Genomic DNA, 22,843 nt, shown 5'->3' on the forward strand with positions numbered 1-22,843 from the left:
AATACTAGCAACAAACTCTCACTTCCTAGCACACACACTTCTATTAGTTGAAACTTATTAAAAACTACAAAATCAAGAAAAAGTCATTAAATGAGAAATGACACCCATAAAAAATTATAATTTTAAATAAATTTCAACTAATAATAAAAATCATATTGCTACTGTTTATAATGAGTACATTAGCCACAAATATCATAAATTATGGACAAAAACAAACAAATTATTTTGTAATAGTAAGTTTAATTTAAAGATATTATAGTAATCTACTATTTAATTTAAATAAATCATTTGTTTCTCCTCTCTCTCTCTCTTCTCACCGGCACTAATTTTCTTAATCTCTCTTCTCTCATCTTTCACTATAGTATAAATGTATTAAAAAAATAAATTTATATTTTAATTTATAGACTTTTTATAATTTCATCTGCATATTAAATATTTCTCGAAAAATAATCTTAAACCAAATAATTTTAGTAACTTGTATTTATTAAAAATTTATCAAATATAATTTTTTAAACGAAAAACAATAATTTATATTTAATATAAAATGTTATTATATTAGGATGATTTAATATTTCAAAAATATCCCACATTTTATTCTCACTCTCAGTATGACTATTAGTCTATTACCAAGTCTTTGAGTACAGGACTGATACTTATCCAAATACTCAAATTATGTATCCAATTTGTTTCTTAATTAAGAAGTTTATTTTTATGTGTCTAGAGTATTCAGTGCATATTGAATACAGGAGCGTACGTATTCGATAGTTGATGACATCACTTAATTAGGAATATCTTTGCGTTAGGGTTTTACAATTCGCACTATTCTGAATTTTATAAGTGTAGGACTGATGCTGGGCTATATTGCATAGTCATGGACAACTATATTTGTTATTAATTTTCAAATTACTTGGTAGTGTCAATGAAACTGTGAGTATTTAATTTTTCATATGTTTAAATATTTTTTTGTTTTAGAATATATTATTTTTATTTCAATCCTTATAATTTTTTTAAATAGTTGTTGTATTATTTTTCTATTTTAGTCCTTGTTATTTTATTATAATCCTAGTAAAATCCTTTTTTTTTTTTTCATTTTGTCCCTATAATATTTGTTGATTTTGAGTTAGTTCATTTGAAAAAAAAAACTGATAGGAACTGAACGTAAATTATTTATATATTATAACGACAAAATGAAAAAATAAGTATTTTATAAAAACTAAATAAAATATCAAAGATTAAAATAGAAAAAAATACAGTTAAAAAATATATTATGAAGATTAAATAGAAAAGATGATATTAAATACACTAAATATATATTTAGGCCTTTTTCAATATTATGAAATTGTCTTGGTCTCTTTGGGATGTGATGGCCTCTTAGATGTATTGCATATCATTGCCTTTATTTTTAAAAAACAAGATTCCATGTAAGTTCTCCAAAATTCTTCAAACTATCAACAAAATATAAGACACAAATAAAAGGATTCAATTCTATAACTGTCGATCATATTGAAGATTATGTGAGTGTTTGGCTTGACATTGGAGAATTGATTTGGAGTCCTGTTATACTTGGCATTCGAGGGCCAAGGGACCTCCAGAACATGAGAAGAAGGAGGGAATAACGAAGGGTATTTTATTCATGATTCACGTGCTGAATTACAATGTATTTATAGATGAGGAGAGGATTCTCGAAGCTTCCTAACAACTGAACAACCCACCCTTCTAACAGAAATAACAAACAGATTCTCTTTCTCTCTCCCCTGAAGCTAATCTTCGAACCCCACACCTATCACGTGCTCCATTATGCATGGCCACGATCATACTCCTTCAAGTACGCTGGAGTGGACCTCACCCGTAACGGCCTGGTCCGTGATGCTTCCTGCACCTCCCTTGCAGATGGTACCCCCTCAGTACCTCCTCGCGTAACATTCCCTTGCCCTTCGAGGAACACCTTGTCCTCAAGGTGGTGAATAGTCTTCAAGATAGACCAGTCTTCCCATGATGTCTCCTCGGGTGGCAATCCTCGCCATTGGACTAGCACCATGTGCTTAGGTCCTGTTTCTGATGGTACAATTTTGGATGCCACAATGGCTAGTGGCGTGACAACTGGGTGGTTGTCGGTGGTTAATGGCGGAAGGTCAATGGCAGCCGCGGTGATCGGCGCAACAGCTAGCTTGAGAAGGGAAACATGGAAGACGGGATGAATGCGTGAATATTCCGGAAGTTGTAACTTGTAAGCGACCTTCCCCATGCGTTCAACCACTCGAAATGGCCCATAATAGCGTTTTTCCAATTTTGAATACGCTGTACCCGTTACTGAAGTTTGCCTTCGTGGCCTGAGTTTAACCATAACCCAGTCTCCCACCATGAATTCTTGCTCACGACGGTGGCGATCAACACTTGTTTTCATACGATCTTGGGCCTTGAGCAGCTTACGACGTAAAAGCTCAAAGACAGCCTTGCGTTGGCTCAACATTGAAGGTCAATGGCATTGAAGGTGCCTAAAAGATATTGAGAATAAGTAGGAGGTTTTCGGCCGAAGGTAACTTCGAAGGGCGACATCCCCGTGGCGGAGTGGCACGATGTATTGTAAGACCACTCAGCCTAAGGTAGGTATCTTCCCCATGTCGATGGCTTGTCGTGTACGAAGGCCCGTAAATATTGTTCCACGATTCGGTTTGCGACCTCTGTCTGCCCATCAGACTGTGGAAGGTACGCAGAGCTTAGCCGGAGTTTGGTACCACTTAAGGTGAAGAGCTCTCGCCAGAACTTACTCACAAATAAAGGGTCTCTATCCAAAATTATGCTCTTGGGCATACCATGGAGACGACCCACCATGTTAATGAACAGAAGCGCCACGGTGTGAGCGGTGTGCTGAGTGGGTAGCATACCTAAATGAAACCCTTTGGAAAAACGATCAACCACCACGAAGATACAAGTGTTGTCGCGGTACACTGGAAGACCGGTGATGAAATCCATGAAGAGGTCTTCCCAAGGCTGCGTCGGAACCGAGATGAGGCAGAGAAACCCTGTAGTTTTGCGGTTATCGTATTTAGTGAAATGACATGTGACGTAGCTGGCGACAAACTTCCGCGTATCCTCCTTGATCGAGGGCCACGTGAAGTTATCCTGGAGGCGTTGTAGCGTCTTTTGAACCCCCATGTGCCCCCCCCCCCTCGTTGGTGACTGGTGGAATTCTTCGAGCAAGAGTTTGATGAAGGAGGAGGTAGAGGGTAACCAGATACGTCCTTGGTGCAATATGAGCCCTTCCTTTAGGGCGTAGTCTTCATGTGCCTTAGGATCCTTCTGAATACTATCACGTAGGGCCAGGAAGGCCGGAAGGGAAGCCAATTCTTTACGAAGGTCTTCGAGGAAGACGAATCGTGGTACGAACAAGAGGTAGAGGGTAGCAGTTTGGTATTCCATGGCCCGCGATAACGCATCTGCGACAATGTTGGCTTTGCCGGCGCGGTACTAGATCGTATAATCATACCCTAATAGGCGAGCAAGGTATCGGTGCTGCTCCGACATTTGAATCATCTGATTCATGAGCTCTCGTAAACTGCGATGGTCTGTTAGTATAATAAAGTGATGCCCTAACAAATAGTGGCGCCACTTCCGCACCGCCGCTGCGATCGCTGCTAATTCGCGTACATACGTGGATGAGTTTAAGAGTTGAGGGTAGAATTGCTTACTAAAGTAAGCAAGAGGGTGGCCTTTCTGCATGAGCATTGCTCCCATTCCGGCGCCGGACGCGTCTGTTTCAACCACAAATGGAGCACTAAAATCCGGCAGCGCGAGCACTGGGGCCGCAGTGAGGGCATTCTTGAGGTTCTGGAAGGCGTCGGTGGCTTCTTGGTTCCAATTAAATTGCCCCTGACACAGAAGCCTGGTGAGTGGAGCTGCTAGCGTGGCATAACCTTGGATGAATCTCCGATAAAACCCAACTAAACCGAGAAACCCGCATAGAGCTCGTGGAGATCGAGGGGTTGGCCATTGTTGTATGGCCTGCACCTTCTCTGGTATTGGCGTGACTCCATGACCAGCCACCACATGCCCAAGATACTCCAGCTGTTGCTACACGAATGTGCATTTCGAACGTTTAAGGGAGAACTGCCCCGCCATTAACACCTGAAAAGCTGTTTCTAGATGGAGAAGATGATCGTGAATGGTTTTACTATATATCAAAATGTCATCAAAAAAGACGATAATGTATTTTCTTAAGTAAGGCTGAAACAATTGGTTCATTGTGGCTTGAAATGAGGAAGGCGCGTTGCATAATCCAAAGGGCATTACGCGAAATTCGTAGTGCCCTTGATATGTTCGAAATGCTGTCTTGCTGATATCGTTAGGGTTCATCAATATTTGATGATAACCCTGCATTAAATAGAGTTTAGAAAACCACCACGCCCCTCCTAACTCGTCAAGAAGCTCATCCACCGTCGGAATCGGAAAACGATCACGTACGGTGATGGCATTAAGGGCTCTATAATCCACACAAAAGCGCCATGAGTCATCTTTCTTCCTCACCAACAGGACGGGTGATGAAAAGGGACTAGAGCTAGGTTGTATAAATCCTCTTGCAAGCATGGCTGCCACCTGCTCTTCGATCTCCTTCTTTTGAAAGTATGGGTATCTATACAGCCGAACGTTTACTGGAATTGAGTTTGGTAGTAAGTTGATAGTATGGTCTGTGGCTCGCGATGGTGGTAAGGTCGTGAGGGGCTGGAAAAGGGAAGCATATTTGGTTATTAAAGTCTCAATCTCTGGTATAGGGTGAGTCATCTGAGGTGTAGTTTCAGTTGTTGCTTCAATGCGAATATGAAAAAAAGTGCTTGCAGGATTGGTGTGAGCAAACCTGCGTAATTGCGAGGGTGACACCTGCTCAAATTCCTTCTCGCGATCTCCCTGCAACTCGATTAGTTTACCATTCATGATGAACTTCATTGTTAAGGCGTCGTAATCTGTTAGCACTGGTCCAAGAGTTTTTAACCATTGGACTCCTAGCACTACATCCGCTCCGCACAATGGTAATACGTGAAAATCAATGGTAAACAATTGCTATTGAATATGGACCTGGACCGCGGTACACAGCTGATGGCACCTGATCTCATCACCATTTCCAACTGTGACACGCAGTGGTGTTGTCTCCGTTGGTGTTAGCCCCAATCTCATGACCACACGATTATGGAGGAAGTTATGTGTACTCCCTCCATCTATCAGTATACTGATAGGTTGGTTGTTGACAAAGCCTCTCAGACGCAATGTTTCTTGTGCCAAGTGACCGGATAATGTGTGGAGACTCAACTGCGCCGGAGGTGATTCCGAACATGGTTCTGGTATCGGAGAGGCCTCTCACATGAGCTCGACATCCTCCACATTCTCCTCATCTTCCATGACTAGCAGGAACAAGGAAGATGCACATTTGTGTCCTCGCGAGAACTTTTCATCACACTGAAAGCATAGCCCCTTCTCTCGGCGGCTTGCTAACTCTTCCGGGGTTAACCTCTTCAAAGGAATGGTTGATGAACTGCGTGCCGGTGTGGACAGCAGTGGCGGAGGTGCGTTCGTAGATGAAGATCGTGGAGTAATTGATCCAGCCGTGGGAGTTAGGGCACGATAGGTTGAGGAACGACGAGCATCAGGTAGCTTTTCTTCCTGTAACCGCACATATGATACTGCTTGAGTTAAAGAGAGAGGTTGCAATACCTGCACTTCCCTTCGAATCGATGGGTTCAATCCCGAAATAAAGCAACTTAATACGAATGGCGTCGGTAATTCGATAATCTTGTTTGCTTGTGATTCGAACTCCGAGAGGTATGCTGATACCGATGAGCGTTGTTGAAGCTTGCAGAGTAACCCCGTAGGATCCTCATACGTCGTCGTGGAGAAACGTGAATGAATGGTGTGAAGAAAAGCAGACCATGAAGACAATTGCGCGTTGCGATGCATCCGCTGGAACCAAGCCAGTGCAGGTCCTTCCATGTAGAAGGAAGCTATTGTTAACCTTTCTTGCTCCGGCGTTGCATAATACTCGAAGAATTGCGTTATTTTGAAGATCCATCTTGTTGGATCAGAGCCATCAAAGCATGGAACATCCAGCTTCATGCGGTACTGTGGATTGTGTGATGGCGTGTGACCTGTCGACGACGACGGTGGCGTGAGTGGTTGTGGCTGTTGCTGATGAGCTTCGAGCTGTGACATGCGATGAAGGAGATCATCGATCTTTGAGTTCATGGCAAATTGAGACGTTGTAAGCTTAGCAATGGCGTCTTCGAGACGATCAACGGAAGTCTTCGAGCGTGTGGATTCCGCCATTGATGCTCAATGAAAGCACCACTGTTATACTTGGCATTCGAGGGCCAAGGGACCTCCAAAACATGAGAAGAAGGAGGGAATAACGAAGGGTATTTTATTCATGATTCATGTGCTGAATTACAATGTATTTATAGATGAGGAGAGGATTCTCGAAGCTTCCTAACAATTGAACAACCCACCCTTCTAACAGAAATAACAAACATATTCTCTCTCTCTCTCCCCTGAAGCTAATCTTTGAACCCCACACCTATCACGTGCTCCGTTCTGCATGGCCACGGTCATACTCCTTCAAGTATGCTGGAGTGGACCTCACCCGTAACGGCTTGGTCCGTGATGCTTCCTTGCACCTCCCTTGCTGATGGTACCCCCTCAGTACCTCCTCGCGTAACAAGTCCATAATTGATGTTTGCATAAATTTTCACATGTTTGATTTTTTGTTTGGAGAAGATTTCAGAATTAATTCTAAATTGAAATAACTTTGAATAAATTATGCATTGGATATAAAATTTTGTAATTTTATAATAAAACATCTAAACATAAATCACGTTGAATCAATTTTAACCAAAATCAATTCCATTTAAAATTAGCTTTCTCATTCTCATTGTACGTTAATCCAAAAATACTATATAAATGCCCCTTCTAGAGCCAAATTAGCAAATTAAACAGCAGTATTTCTTCGTTACTATTCACTCCTCAAATGGAACTTGACCCTAATGATGAGTTACTTGAATCTTCTGCAGTGTCATCATGTGAATAGTGTAGATAAAAAAATCATTTCTATCTTAAACTATACCCCAGATTCCAAAAATTACATGTGAAGACAGTAAAAAATTTCACTTCAACCTTAAACTATAAACCTTTAACTAGAGTTTAGACATGATTAGGCTTAGTTGATTGAAATTCCACACGATTTAATCCAAGCCCATTTGTTAAAGAAATACGGTTAAACCATGCATGTTTTGGTTCTCATATATATATAAAAATGTTCGAAATTTATTTCTCTAAAATTTTGTCAAAGTTAGTCGTGTTATCTCAACTACATGCCCCTTATTGGATAAAATGGTCTGTCTCACAATTTGTCGGCCTCATTTTTACGCATTCTCTATTCTCCACTTCTCCTCATTTTGGTTTTGGACTTCTCCAAAACTACCACAACTTTTCATCTGCCTTTTGTAAACAGAAGCACCATTATGCTTGTTTTGCACCCGTTGTTAGAATTCAAAATGGTTTCCTGTAACACTTAAAGGCAGTACTTGTGACAATTTTTTCATCCATGCTAGCTATCACATACTTAAAAAGGTGTTGTAAGACTATTTTAATATTTTTTGTATACCATTCTCGAGTTTATGTCTTACTCTAAATCATGATAACTAATGACTTTCTTGAAGATCAATAGCATTTTTCATTCCTTAGCTACTATGTCAAGATCCATATTGGCAATCCTAGCTAAAAGGTAAAATTTAAAGTTTAAATCATCAATGTTATTGTCTATTATGTTAGAGAGAAAGAAAAAAAAAAGACAATTATATCAAAGGGTTCATTATTTTGTGTCCCTCATCTTTTCTGGATTTTCATTTTTAGTCTATCAAAAAATTTTATTTCCTTTTAGTCCCTCAAAAAAAGTTTCGATCTGTTTTTGATCTCTAATGTATAATTTTTTAGAGACTAAAAATAGAATAATTTTTTTTAGGAACTAAAACAAGACAAAAAAAATGATGGAAGAATTAATAAAAACGAAAATCCACAAAAGATAAGAGAAACCTTTATTAAATATAATGAATGGGCCCTACTTGATTGTGCTCTCTGTTCTAAGTTCTAACCCAACATATATGGCAAAATCCAAATTGACAACCCTAAAATGTCAGATTTAAATTTAAATAGTTTTATTAAATATAATTAGTAGATCATAGTTGATAAAATTGTTTTTCTGTGTTCAACATAAATCAGTATTTGTTACTCTACTTTCAGTAACAATTTTCAATCTAGGAATTAAATGCGCTCTGAAAAGGACGGCCACCAGTACTCCTTAAGCTACAGTATGATTTATGAAGTCTCAATTACAAGTTTAAGGGTTCTTAAGGATATTCATTATACTGTTAGAAAATACGGCTAAAAGGAAAGATATTTTTATACAGTAATAACTAATAAGTAAATATTTATCCAAGTATCACCAAAATAATATTAGTGTGAAGTTGTTCTGAAGTGAAAGATGCCTGTGATCTAGAAAAGAAAAAAACATATTTACACAAACATATATACAAATAAACTTAACATTACATCCAACCAAAAACTTTTAAGATATTAGATTTATAAGTGTTTCTCACTTATATATAACTCAAAACGTTTGTTCTTATCTAAGGTGAGACTTTTTACTCATATTTGTTGTAATCTAACATATAGCTAAAAGTCTTTGATTTTTCCAATGTCCTAATTACAAAAGGGTCCAATTTTCTAATCAAGATTTAAGAGTCGTGGGTTGGTACCAGTATCACCTATGATCAATTTGTTGGCCTTATCAAAAAGCAAAAGAAAACATCCGGCGGAAAAAAGAAAAAGATATTACATAGTTTTCACATTGACACTATAGTATTCTAAAGAATTACACTTCCCTCATTAGTCATTACAATATAAATACTTAAAAAACAGAAGCAAGAAATAGCACAATCAAGGCCCATTATTGATGTCTTGTGTGTAGACATAATCCGTATGAGCAACCATTGTTGTTTTAGCCACACACTCAGTCCTGTCTAGCCCCTTGCAAGCACCACCATCATCATTGAATCGTGTCTTTTCCTACATAGTACAAGAAAATTAACAAAAAAAGGTTTTAGTACTTTGTGGAAACAAACATAAACATAGCATGTAACTGAACAAAAATATCATAAGAACCCACTTAAGGTATGCTTGGATTTTCGATGAGAGGATCCAAAAGTATGTTTGAGATCATGTTTAATTACCCCTCAAAAAGTATTTTAAAAGTAAAAAAATTCTTGCAAACTTAGTTTTAGAGACTTTATGTGCTTTTGTAGATTTCAATCCGAACATGCACTTACAAGTGGTGCTGTTGTTACATGGGAAGAAGAAACTGGTCTGTGCGGAACAGAATCTGGACTAATATTGGTGTTGATCATGAACAAGGACCTGCCACCAACAACTGTGAAGAGAAGAACATAAATAACGAAGAATAATATTGTGATGCACCTTGCCATATGGTTAACTTAAACTATTTACTGGGAACATATAACTTTGGCACAAATAGAGTGAATGAAGGGAAATATAAATGGAAGTAGTAGTGGAAGTGTGAAGTTCCATGAGTGAGCATTGAAATCATGCAACCTACCACAAAAAGTCAAAGCAAATTCAATGCCCCCATTAATTTAGAAGTAAATGCTTCCTGTCTTTCTAGGGGACAAGAATTATTTTAAATTGAGAGACATTGCATTGAGGAGTGGGAAGTGAGAACCGTTTTGCTCCTTCCTTCTTTCTTGGCTATTCTTTATGTTTTTGTCACCAGAGCGCAAGCTGTTCTTGCAAGTCTAGTGTACGATAAATTAACACTCTCACAGCTCACTTGCATGTGGTAGACACTTGTGGATGTTGGGTCTTCGAATTCTTTATCCGCCTAAAGTCAAATAAAAAGTCCATAATTTACATTATAGTTTAATCTTCGTTAAAAGTTTTTCTTTCTGTCTACTCCTTTAATTGTTAAAAGATTTTATTTCATTTGAAATAGAAATATGCGCAAATTATCTATGCATTAATAATGTAAAATTTGCATTTTTTTTCCCAATCACAAGTTATTACGTATAATAAATTTATTGACTATTAAAATAAGATTTAATTGCAAAATTCATCCTCATATTTTGTTTGTTTCACCAAATCGATCCCCTATTTTTTAATTTATTGTTTGAGCTCTCAATATTTTAAAATTTACTATCTGAGTCCTCCTAATTTTAATTATTGACTAAAAGTTAACTATTAAATTTTAAACATTGACTAGACTAGAAAGTTAATCAACATTTTTTTACCATGGTCATGGTCCTTGGTGTGAGAATTATACTCCTTTACCACTACAACTAAGTACTCATTTCAATATTTGATGCAAAATATAATAATAATATAGGTTTAATTTTATACGAAAATAGTTCAAAATTCTAATTTTATTCTTTTTTAATTTATTATATTTTATAATATCATATATTATCTTTTAAATATAATATATAAGATTAAATTTTATTTTAACATAAATTAGAATATATATATTTATATAAGTTTTATTTTTATTTTATATATTATATTTATCTTTTAAAATAATGCTTGTGAGTTAGTGACAATATTTTCTTATCTATATTAAGATATTCATGTTATTTATTACAATATAGATAAAAAAATATTATCAATAAATTACATACATAAATATTTTAAAAAAATCAAATATACTGTCATTTTATTTAATTACGTGTCTTTACTGTATAATTTAATTCTTTAAAAAAATTGTTGGATCGAGTGGCCTCAGAATAATTAAGAAGGGGGGGTGAATTAATTATTCCTAAACCTTTACCAATTAAGAAATTACTTTTTTAAGGCTTTTACTAAATTGTTAAGAGAATGAGGAGTAGAAGAAAATCTTAACAGAAAGTAAAAGCGGAAATTAAATGCACAGCGGAAAGTAAAAGAGTAGGAAAGAAGGAAACAAACACACAAGAGTTTTTATACTGGTTCGCCAACAACCCGTGCTTACATCCAGTCCCCAAGCGACCTGCGGTCCTTGAGATTTCTTTCAACCTTGTAAAAATCTTTTTACAAGCAAAGATCCACAAGGGATGTACCTTCCCTTGTTCTCTTTGAAACCCTAGTGGATGTACCCTCCACTAGAACTGATCCACAAGAGATGTACCCTCTCTTGTTCTCAGTCAAACCCAAGTAGATGTACCCTCTACTTGTACCACAAAGGATGTACCCTCCAATGTGTTGAGACAAAGATCTCAGGCTGTTAAACCTTTGATACTTTGTGAATGGGGGTACAAAAGAATTCTCAGGCGGTTAGTCCTTTGAACACTTTTGTATTAGGGAATGAGAAGAATCAAAAGAATTCTCAGACTGTGTCGTTTTGAATTCTTTGACAAGAGAGAAGGGAGACACAAAAGAATTCAGACGGTTAGTCCTTTGTTCTTTTGGAAAAGGGAGAAGAGAGACACAAAAAGAATTCAAGCGGTTAGTCCTTGGCGAATTCTTTTTGGCAAAGGAAGAAGAGAATGAAAAGATGAATAGCACAAGTTTTCAAGATTTAGAAAATCAGAAAACTTCAGAAAGCTTTTGGTACAAAGAAGAAGAAGAAGTTCAAAGAGATTCAAGGCTTGTAAATGATTGATCAAATGAATGTAAAAGTATTTTGAAAAGCAAATCAAAGTCTTGCTTTTATAGACTCTTCATGTATGGCCAAGAAGACCATTTAGAAGAGTTATAACTTTTAGAAAAACTTAAAACCAATTTGAAAAAGTCAAAAACCTTTTGAAGAGTTACATCTTTTGATTTATTCAGAAACAAACACTGGTAATCGATTACCAAATTAGTGTAATCGATTACACAAAGATTTTGTGTGAAAGGATGTGACTTTTCACATTTAAATTTGAAATTTAACGTTCAAAGGCACTGGTAATCGATTACCAAAATATTGTAATCGATTACAGCTTTTTGAAAATAATTGGAACGTTGTAAATTCAATTTGAAAACTTTTTCAAAACCATTTTGCTATTGGTAATCGATTACAACAATCTGGTAATCGATTACCAGAGAGTAAAAACTCTTTGGTAAAAGGTTTTGTCAAAAACTCATGTGCTATTCAAAGTTTTGAAAAACTTTTTAATACTTATCTTGATTGAGTCTTCTCTTCATTCTTGAATCTTGAGTCTTGAATCTTGATCTTGATTCTTGAGATCTTGAACCTTGAATCTTGATTCTTGTCTCTAGACTTTCTTCTTGAGTCTTGAATTCTTCTTGATTCTTATCTTGAACTCTTGAATTGTTCTTGATTGATCTTTGATTTACTTGAGTTGTTCTTTGATTGATCTTTGATTCACTTGAGTTGTTCTTTGATTGATCTTTGAGCTTTTTGTCATCACCTTTGTCATCATCTTTTGTTATCATCATTGTTATCATCAAAACGCCTTTGAATCACCTTTGATTCACCATGAAGCTTTGCTTCTACAAAAATTACATATCTGATTAAATAAAGTTAAATATAAATAGAAACATACTATTATAATACATAACAAGAATATCTTAATATAGGTAAAAAAATACTATTATTAAATCACATATATAAATATTTTAAAAGATAATAAAATATTGTTATTATATGAAATTATAATTTATATAAAAAAATAGCATTAAAGATAAAATTTATATTATATCTTTACTGTGTAAAATAAGTTTTTAATAATGTGATATAAAATACATAAGATTATAAAAATATAATATATAATAAAAATAAAACTTATATAAGTATAGATATTCTAATTTATATGAAAATAGAATTTAATCTTATATATTATATTTTAAAAGATAATATATAAGATGGTAAAAATATAATAAATTAAAAATAATAGTTTAAATTTTAAACTATTTTTGTATAAAACTTATATTAATATTATATTTTGCACTAAATATTTAAATGAATACTTGGATGTAGTTATAAATGAATATATCTTTTACTTCAAAGATCATGATTCTAGTCTTTCCTCAATAGATTTGGTGAAATGACAACATAGAGGAACAAATTTTACAATTAAGCCTTAAAATAATTATTTAAAAATAATATGAAACATAATATTGAAAATAGATAGAAATTAAACTCTAGAATCATTATTAGCATTATTAGATTAATCTTTTTAATGAATATATTTTTAACATACGAATTTTTTTAGAAATGAAAACATCTACTATCTCCCCGTCTCTATATTGACCCTTTTAATTAATTAACTTATAAAGACCATTTTAATTAATTAACAAAAATTATAAAAGTTGGTTAAATTAGTTAATAGCAGATAAATTTGTTAATAATTTTTAATGGGACTCATCATTCTAGTTTTTCCCCTTAATTACTTTTCACTTGATGAGTTAATGTGCGAAGAAAGAATAGTAATTATATAATTTAGGATAAATAGTGTAATTCGCTAATAAATGTGTTCCTGAAAGATGTAAATACAAAATTTAATCCTCAGAAGTGTAAAAAGTGTGACAAATATATTCGACCGTTGACTGTCATCCGTCACCCTTAAAAAAGTTTCCTACATGGCACATAGGGACAAATTTGTCACGGAAAAGATTGGTCAACGTGGTTATCTCTAATTATCAACATAGGGACATATTTGTCATGTAACTTTTGATATTACCACAATTTGGAATAGGGATATTTGTGACATTAATGATTTCAAATAAAAATTCATTGTTCAGTCTTGCTTTCGCCTCTTTTTCTTCTCGCTTTCTTTCCCAAAATGTTTTTTCTTTTTCTTATTCTAGCTTCCTTCCCCAATGTGCTTCCTTTTTGTAACGTTGGTTGTAATTCTTCTTCTCTTGTTCTTCTTCTCGCGCACTTCCATTGCTTCCTTTCCCAAACATTGGTTATTCTTCTTCTTCACGCTTGTTTGAAAAGACCTCTGACTTCTTCCTCAATAAATGTGAGAGGTTAAGATTAATATGTATACATATTCCTTGCAATCAAGCATTAGAGGGTAATAGCCAATGAGTATTTATTGATGAGTTGTTGAAGGATCTATTCATTCCAAGCTCTCAAAGAAGCAATCTATCAACAAAGCAAATAGTGAAAAGAATATCAAAGTTAGAAGATTGTCAAGTGACTGAGACATGGAGGTCTGCAAAACAAAGCTTGCAATTCCCTGGGACATGGAGGTCTGCAAAACAAAGAAAACCAGCAAGGACAACAAGTTCAAGTTGCAAAATACAAGATTTATATTTTGGTACAATATTTATTTTGGATAATTTATATTGTGACAAACAAATTATGGTTCATAATCAATATTATTGATATTATTTTGTTTGTTTTAAATTATGCTTGCCAAAATATATTTTTTAAGTGATTATTGTGACGTTATGTTTGTAACAATGAAAAATGACGAAAATCTACCATCAAATTATATTTTACTCTTAAAAAACGAAATTACTCACATTTTCTTCCAAAATTGATAACTTATTAATATTCTTGTCCAACGGAACGCATTGACATTTAGGTCCAAAAATAATTACTAACAATTTCCTTCAAGAAAAAAATATTGACATTTTCTTCCAACAAAATATTATTGATATTTATGACAAAAAAGGATATCTTAGTGACATTTTCATCCAATCTAGTTAACATAACCACGTTTTGACAATCAATTTTGTGACAAATTTATCATTGTGCAACGTAGACAACTTTTTTAATAGTAACAAATGAAAGTTGACGGTCGGATATATTTGTCGCACTTTTAATACTTTCGATGACTAAATTTTGCATTTATATCTTTCAGGGACACATTTATCAATGAATTACCCATTCAGGAACAACAATGATTATTTACCCTACAATTTATCTTGTTAATTTGTAGTTACTCTCTTCTCTCAAAATAATTATTATTCTAGGTTATTTTATACCGATCAATAAAAATAAATAAATAAAATAAGAATTTTATAAAATTAACCTTATATTATTATTAATTCATTTTTAGATTTTGTAGTTTATAATTAATATATAAGGGATATAAATGAAAAATAATAATTAATGTTATATTAAAAAACTAAAATGATAATTAATTTAAAACATTTTCTTTTCTTACGATGTGATTGAATGAGTAATTAACTTCTTGAATCGCTACAAGAGATAAAAAAGAGTTTATCTTATTAATCTACAATAATTATTTTTTTAAATTTAAAATATTATAAGTTTATTAAGGATTTAGTAAAAAAATAATTAATATAAGATATAATTTAGGAATCTTATAAAAATAGATAAATATATTTCTAATATATAAAAATCTTATACATAAATATGAATATCGTAACTCTTAAAAGTATCTACAATTTAATGAATTTATATTAGTTTTACATTAGGAAGTAAATTTGATTTTTTTTATCTTTCTAGATTAATTTGTGAGCGTTTTATACTTTTAAAGGTAAATTAGGTTATTTAACCAAAAATTTATAATTCATATTATAGTTTAATCTTATCCATTTGGGTCAAGCATGATGCATTTAGCTGAATGTCAATCTATTAACCACCTTTTCTTCCTGTATCGTGTAGATTTCTTTATATCCAATAAGGATTGCAATTCCGTAATCTCTAAATTCTTTTAAAATAAAAGTTAAAAATATATTTTTAATGTTTTTTTAATATATTTGATTATAATTTTTTATAATTATTACGTCAAGTAGATTTTTATTTTTAATTTTATTATAATTAATTTTGATTTAATAATGTATTTTTTATATATATAAATTTTAAATAAAAATCATAGGTTTAATAAAAATTTATATATGTCAAAAAGTCACTTTATCATTAAATTATTTGCATCAATAATTTATCATATTTTTTTTACATTTAAAAATTAAATTTAAATTTCCCATTTGTTAAAAATCAAATTTTCATTTTCTCACACCTTCAGTGAACAAATGGTATTTGCCTTTTGGTTTATTTTCATTCATGAGATGGGCGGTGGTTTGTTATTTTTTCACGAGAATTAATATTAAAGATTATTGTAAATTATTTTGGTTTTCACTTTTTTCTTCTTCCTTTATGAAGGCTTACGCAATATTATTATTGATACCGACACTTCGTTATTCTTTATATTGATAACTTTATGTTGCTAAATTAAGTATTTTACACTTACTACCATACCGAACACTTTCATTATTTGCCCATTAGGGAGGGATGGGGTTGGATTGCTAAAATAAAAAATAAATTCAATCTCATTCCATTCAATCTAATTAAATTTAATTAAATATGATAAAAAAAATAGATTAATCTATTTCAATTACTTACACTAAAAATAGATAGAAAAAAGAAGAGAGAAAAATAGTTGATAAGATTTTTTTTATTGACAAATATTAATTATTAATTTATTAGTTTTGGATGGAGGAGAGGAATGTAAAATAATTGATATGGTTACTGTACATTCCGTCAGAAACTTCAAATAAATAAAAAATAAAGAGAATGAGAAAATAAATGATTTTTTTTTTAAAAAAAAGGAAACGAAGGAGAAATAGAGTGATTACACTTAATTTGCATAGCGCCAAGATTAGTTGAAACTCGTAAAGATATTTTTTACTTTTCATTTTGTTCACCAAATACAAGAGTTCAGAGATATTTCTGTTTTCTACACCATTACTCTTATCCACTAACATTGTCTAAACTCAAAAACCTTTGTTCAATTTCAACTTTTTGCACCACGCAGTTCTCGACACAAAGGTGTTGTTGGTTCCTCAAAACCAACACAACCAATCAAAGAAACTAAAAGCCATGGCATGTTCTTCATTCACATTTGCCAATCCATCATCAATTCCAAGACCGAGAAATTCATTACTTTCTTCTTCTCTAAGCCCGAGAGCCATGGCCAAAGAGCTTTACTTCAACCACGACGGTTCGGCCATGAAGAAGCTGTTGGTAAGGATTTTGGACTCTGTTAGTTTAACACTTGGTTTTGGTTCTTCACAAGATGTGAGTGAGTTGGTGTGTTGTGGTGCAGGCAGGAGTGGACATGGTGGCTGAGCTGCTTGGTGTGACATTGGGTCCAAAGGGGAGAAATGTTGTGCTGCCAAATAAGTATGGACCACCCAAGATTGTAAATGATGGAGAAACTGTTCTCAAAGAGGTGTTTTTTTTCTTATTATTCATTCATCATCAACCATTTGCTTCTTCCCTTTTGTTGATGTTCTTTTTTTTGTAATGTGTTATTAGTTTTAAGGTTATGGATAAGTGACAATTGTCAATTGACAAATTTATGCCTTGTTTATTGATTACTGTTTTGAAAAATAGTTCTTTGTTTTCTATACCGATAAGAGGTGGCTCCTAGAAGATGATATTGTTGATCAATCATTCCCTAAGAACTTGGACAAAAAAGCATTTGAAGAAAACACAAGAAGAGAATGGGAAAACATTTCCCAGATTTTTTAGTATTTTGGTTTTTAAAGCGCTTGTTTTGAAAACAATTTTCAAAACATGATGGATGTTGGTTGAGAAATTGATTGCTGAGTGTAGTGTGAATTTGTTTTAGAAAACAGTTTTTAAAACGAAAAAGTAAGAAGAGAATCAAACATGGCCTTGCTTTCTTTTATTTTCAAATTCGGAGGTGTTTTTTCAATATTTAAACACTTGTCTTGTGGCTTGTGTAGTTTAATGAACTTTTCTATAATCTGGTCTAATAACAACATGGTTTTGTGCCTTAATTATGAAATTTGTTTCCCTAATGTTATATCAGATTGAATTGGAAGATCCGTTGGAAAATGTTGGAGTTAAATTGGTGAGACAAGCTGGTGCTAAAACCAACGACCAAGCTGGTGATGGCTCAACTACATCTGTTGTTCTTGCTCATGGCTTAATCAGAGAGGGGGCAAAGGTAAATATAATAAGCTGAACACGAGTATCCTATTACATCAATCAGAACGAAATGATTAGATAAATGGATGTTAGCATATATGATTACGAAGGTTTATACGAAAAATTAACATGTATAACTATATTAAAAAATTCTCTGTATTTCAAATTTGCAAATGAAGATTGGAAAACATTAGCTTTCGGTTAATGTTTTTGTCACTATGTCAATGGCTTTAAAAGGGGTTTCTTAAATTTGCGCTCTTATCCGCTCCTTTCTTTTTCCATTGTAGGTTATTGCAGCTGGAATGAATCCTGTTCAAATTGCTCGTGGCATTGAGAAGACAGCAACAGCGCTTGTTTCTGAACTCAGATTGATGTCAAGAGAAGTAAGTTCTACTCATTAGTTTTTTTAAAAAAGAAAAACACCTGGATTATTGAAAATTTTGAGAATCACAATGAAAATTATCTGGCTGCAGATGTTGATTTAATTGTGCTTTTTTCTGCCTGCCAATTGTTGCTTATAGTTGGAAACTGGAAAATCTTGCTGAATTCAACAACATTGGCTGCACTTGTAGGTTGAGGATCATGAGCTTGCAGATGTTGCTGCAGTCAGTGCTGGGAATGATTATTCAGTTGGAAACATGATTTCCGAGGCTCTGCACCAAGTAGGCAGAAGCGGAGTAGTGACAATTGAAACCGGAAGGAGTACCGAGAATAGTCTTGAGATTGTGGAAGGAATGCAATTTGATCGCGGATATCTGTCCCCATACTTTGTCAACAATAGAAGAAAGATGACAGTTGAACTCCACAACTGCAAGGTATGGCAAGTAGGGGCATTTGGACTTTGGAAGAACTTGTACAGAATTTATTTGAGTTTATAAAAGTGCTTATGGTTATGACCTTTTGTTTAAGTATTAAGCTTGATTCAACAAGCTTCATGGTTGAGCTAATGATATCAGCTCCAATGTAATAAACTTAGGTGTTGTGTGGATACTTTTTCCGTAAGCACTTCCATGAGAAGAGAATAAGAAGGTAAAATGAATTGAGTTTCTCTCACAAATTGAAATGAACTTATGCTCTTTAACTTAATAGAAGCCCTCTCCTTTAACTTCTCTAAATGTTGATGTGATAAGTTGATTTTAGCTTATGAAGTTCTGTTCATTTTACCTTCTTATTTTCTTCTCATATAAGTATTTATGGAGAAGTTTGTCCAAACCAGACCTTACGAGATAAACACTTAAACTCTTTAGTAAAGGGAATCAGGTATATAAAAGCCTTACCTAAGTTCTATTAAATAGATGGTGTATAATTCTTTGGTTGCAGTTGCTTTTGGTCGACAAGAAAATCACAAAAACAAAGGAGTTGATCAACATATTGAACAATTCTGCGAAAGAAAAATATCCAGTTTTGATAGTTGCAGAGGGCATTGAGCAAGAAGCTCTAGCTCCAGTCATTAAAAATAAACTTCGGGGTGCTCTTAAGGTAGCTGCCATTAAGGCTCCTGCCTTCGGTGAACGCAAGACCCATTACTTGGAAGATATTGCCATCTTGACTGGAGGTAGAAGATCAAACACTCAAATTTAGAAGCCTAAATATTCTGTTTGCTGATATGTTAATACAACTAGAAAGAAAAATTTCTATCAGGAGTGAATGACTGAAGTTGCTAAGAATATGTACTTAAATGACTTGTACCTTAAGTATATGACTCACTGAAATGTCAGATTAAGTCAAATTAATTGATGCCTATGCTTGTCCTCAATGACAAAGATAGCATGAAAATTAGCTGTTAACAACTTAAAAAGAGACATATAACTGAAGCATTAACTTCCATTTGCTTCAATATGTTAGAATGCTGAGTGGAAGAAAGCATCAATAGTTTCTATATACAGTCTTCAAGTTTTAGTTCATTCTCTAATAATCTTTACACTTTTACATTCTTTGCTCTTCCTATGTTTTTCAGGTACTGTAATCAGAGAAGATATGGGTTTCAACCTAGAAAAGGCTCACAAGAATGATCTGGGTTCTGCTACTAAGGTTGTCATAACAAAGAATTCTACCTTAATAGTTACTGATGGGAGTACTCGAGAAGCTGTTGAGAAGAGGGTTTGCCAACTTAGGAGGCTTGTTGAGGTGAATACACAGAACTTTGAAGATCCTCACTTCTCACACTTGACCAGTGTTAAGTTTTAAAAGTAACATGATGCATGTTTAACATATCCTGGGATTACCTACACATCTATTTCACATTTTGCAGAATACAGTGGAAAATTTCCAAAAAAAGATATTGAATGAAAGGATAGCAAGATTATCTGGGGGCATTGCCATTCTTCAGGTACTATGAGTTTCATTTTATTTGTCATGTGACAATCTGTAATTTAAGAATTCTGTTTCCATTTAAGATAGTTTATTTTCAGCAACTGAAATCTAAATCATAGGTAGGAGCACAAACACAGGTAGAACTGAAGGATAAACAGTTAAGAATAGAAGATGCTCTAAATGCAACAAAGGTATTTCTTTTTCCTTAGCTCTAACAAGATGATTTGCTGTAATTTAAATGGCTAAGATTCTTAGAACAAGGCAGGCCGCAATCGAGGAAGGTGTAGTAGTTGGTGGTGGCTGTTGCCTTTTAAGACTATCCCAAAAGGTGGATGGCATAAAAAAACTCCTGGAAAATGAAGAACAACAGGTAATTATCTGTTCCATACTACTAAGTTTTCCTTTATCGTGTTTGAAGTTTATAATTATAACTAAGCTCTTATTAGTTATCTTACAATCTATTGCAAGCATTCATTTTGTGCTGTGCCTTTTTATTGACTGTTCAAGATATGAAAATTTTATCTGTAATATTATCTGTAGATTGGAGCTGAAATCTTCAGGAGAGCATTGAGCTATCCTACAAGAATGATAGCAAAGAATGCTGGTGTAAATGGCAATGTCATCATAGATAAGGTCCTGATCCTGTTGAGAAACTGTTTCTGTAACTGTAAGAGATTGATTACCAACTAGATATTTGGATCTTGTGCAGAGTTTAGTTAATTCAACTCATCAACAACTATTCAATTAAAATACATGCTTGAGGCCCCTTATTTCATGCAGGTTTTATCAGACGATAACCTGAATTTTGGTTACAATGCTGCTAGAGACTGTTATGAGGATCTCATGAAGGCTGGGATCATGGATCCAACTAAGGTATGACCATTTGAATGCCTTTTACATAAGGGAAAACAATAAGTAAATTTTCTCAAACTAGTTATTCACTGTAAGCATTTACTGATAATATATTACTAAATATCCAAAATCTGTATGCCAAAATAAATATCTGATGCTGTTGATTTGTTCAAGCCAGAGATCTTATGATTTTCAATTGAACAAAACTTGGATACAGTTTCTTAAGTGTTATTTTTGTGTTCTCCAATCAAAATTGGAGTTTCACCTTAATAATCCATGTAATAAAGGTCACAATATATTACCAAGGTGAAACTTCAATGCTGATTGAAGAATAACATAAAAGAAACCTAAAGAACTGTAAGTTTTTTGTAGTGATTTAACACCATCAAAATGTCAAATGGCATTGTGTGATCTATATAGCATACCTCAGATAAAGTTGTGTTGTTCTTATTGTTGTTGTTTAACACCCTCACAAAAATTTTGTAGCAGTTTTACAATCTCAGAAATTTTTTTCTGTTGCTAGCACCAAAATTCAAAACTTAAATTTTTGTGTACAGGTGTCGGGTAGGGACTAAAACTTACAATTTTCTCGTATAGAGACTAAAACTTAAAATGAGAACAACTATAGGGGTCAAGTAAATAATTTAACCAATGAACAACAAAATGGAATAAAAACAGGAATGCAAATTGGTACTAGTATAAAATATGAAGGAGCACCTGCCAATTTTGCAGTGGAGGTGCATTTTAAGGTTTTGCACAAGATGACCAATTCTATTATCTTGAAAAATTGCTGCAGGTAGTTAGGTGTTGTATAGAGCATTCAGCTTCTGTGGCCAAGGCATTTCTAACATCTAGTGCGGTTGTGGTTGAGCGCAAGGAATTAAAGCCCATACCAATACCACGAAGAAAGCCCATGCCCACCTCAGGTAATGAATTAGATTCATTACCAATACCACGTAGAAAGCCCATGCCCATGCCCATGCCCATGGCTACACCAGGTAATAAAATCTTGCTATGTCAAAAGGTTAACTCATTCATTTGATTGTGTTTAGTTGCTCTCCTACCATGTTTTCGCCTTATAGGAATGACAGTGTTCAATTTTGGTTACTCAGGTTTAGGACCAATGGGCTTTTAAAAAGGAAATTTGTACAGTTCAATTCAGCTTTTTGTTCAAGGGTTCAGTGTGATCAATCAAGAAGCACTAGAAATTCACATACGTATACTTTGTATAGATGGTGGCATTGATCTATCCTAGGAACCACAAATGAAGTGAATCAAAAATTCAAAATGAAACTGTATGTGACTAAGTGAAGCCGTGAAGGACAAGGGGAAGCACTGAACATGTATGCAGTGGAAGGAAATTTTTTGTCACATTCAGACAGTGACTACAGTGTCCTATTCATTTTATTTTTGGTACAGATGGTGGATATTAAAAAAAAATCTTTTAATTGTTGGAGGGAATGTAAAACTTGTCATCCTATGTTAAAGTGTATTACATATAAAGCAATTTAAAGGAATTATGAATCACATCAGTTTATAAATCTAATACATTTTGGGGTCTTCATCTTTTAAGTATTTCTTCATTCTAAAGGGCGAATAGAGAAAAAAGAGGTTCCGAGTTTGAATCTTCCACTAATAAATGATAAAAAAAATTAAATATTTTGATGCAATGCTTCTTTAACTTCTAAAACTATTTCTACATGTTAGTTGCCCATTAATGGATTCAAAAGATAAATGTTGGTTTTTAAACAGGGTTATTATATTAGGATATCCGCA

The 22,843-nt window shown here is 33.7% G+C and overlaps 2 protein-coding genes across 5 annotated transcripts; one reads left to right on the plus strand and one right to left on the minus strand.

The window, feature by feature from the left end:
• Window positions 1-8,788: 8,788 nt before the first annotated feature.
• Window positions 8,789-9,617, minus strand: LOC114403624 (phytosulfokines 1-like). Its single transcript, XM_028366743.1, has 2 exons — window positions 9,366-9,617; window positions 8,789-9,105 (listed from the first exon to the last, which is right to left on the minus strand). Exons 1-2 carry the CDS (start codon window positions 9,519-9,521, stop codon window positions 8,977-8,979), a joined length of 285 nt encoding a protein of 94 aa, XP_028222544.1. The 5' UTR covers window positions 9,522-9,617; the 3' UTR covers window positions 8,789-8,976.
• A 7,059-nt stretch (window positions 9,618-16,676) lies between these two features.
• LOC114412678 (ruBisCO large subunit-binding protein subunit beta, chloroplastic-like) lies at window positions 16,677-22,631 on the plus strand. Of its 4 annotated transcripts, XM_028376664.1 has the most exons (14): window positions 16,679-16,969; window positions 17,052-17,177; window positions 17,784-17,921; window positions 18,190-18,285; window positions 18,475-18,717; window positions 19,223-19,457; window positions 19,860-20,029; window positions 20,154-20,231; window positions 20,335-20,406; window positions 20,481-20,585; window positions 20,756-20,848; window positions 20,996-21,088; window positions 21,864-22,065; window positions 22,180-22,631. In XM_028376664.1, exons 1-14 carry the CDS (start codon window positions 16,826-16,828, stop codon window positions 22,200-22,202), a joined length of 1,818 nt encoding a protein of 605 aa, XP_028232465.1. In that variant the 5' UTR covers window positions 16,679-16,825; the 3' UTR covers window positions 22,203-22,631. The 4 variants fall into 4 exon arrangements, 2 of the variants coding, with proteins under 2 accessions (XP_028232475.1, XP_028232465.1); XR_003666809.1 differs by lacking the exon at window positions 22,180-22,631 and having other exon boundaries at window positions 16,678-16,969; window positions 20,756-20,882; window positions 21,864-22,000; XM_028376674.1 differs by lacking the exon at window positions 20,335-20,406 and having other exon boundaries at window positions 16,678-16,969; window positions 20,463-20,585.
• Window positions 22,632-22,843: the final 212 nt, after the last annotated feature.

This window comes from Glycine soja, chromosome 1 (genome assembly GCF_004193775.1).
Source record: "Glycine soja cultivar W05 chromosome 1, ASM419377v2, whole genome shotgun sequence".
NCBI lineage: Eukaryota > Viridiplantae > Streptophyta > Magnoliopsida > Fabales > Fabaceae > Glycine > Glycine soja.

Bases quoted from the DNA above. Each gene is read 5' to 3' on its own strand.
- LOC114403624 (XM_028366743.1), bottom strand. From the start codon at position 9,521: ATGGCAAGGTGCATCACAATATTATTCTTCGTTATTTATGTTCTTCTC. The intron at 9,106-9,365 runs GTAAGTGCATGT...TGTACTATGTAG, and splicing joins ATGTAACAACAGCACCACTT to GAAAAGACACGATTCAATGA.
- LOC114412678 (XM_028376664.1), top strand. From the start codon at position 16,826: ATGGCATGTTCTTCATTCACATTTGCCAATCCATCATCAATTCCAAGA. The intron at 17,922-18,189 runs GTAAATATAATA...TTTCCATTGTAG, and splicing joins TAATCAGAGAGGGGGCAAAG to GTTATTGCAGCTGGAATGAA. The intron at 18,286-18,474 runs GTAAGTTCTACT...CTGCACTTGTAG, and splicing joins TCAGATTGATGTCAAGAGAA to GTTGAGGATCATGAGCTTGC.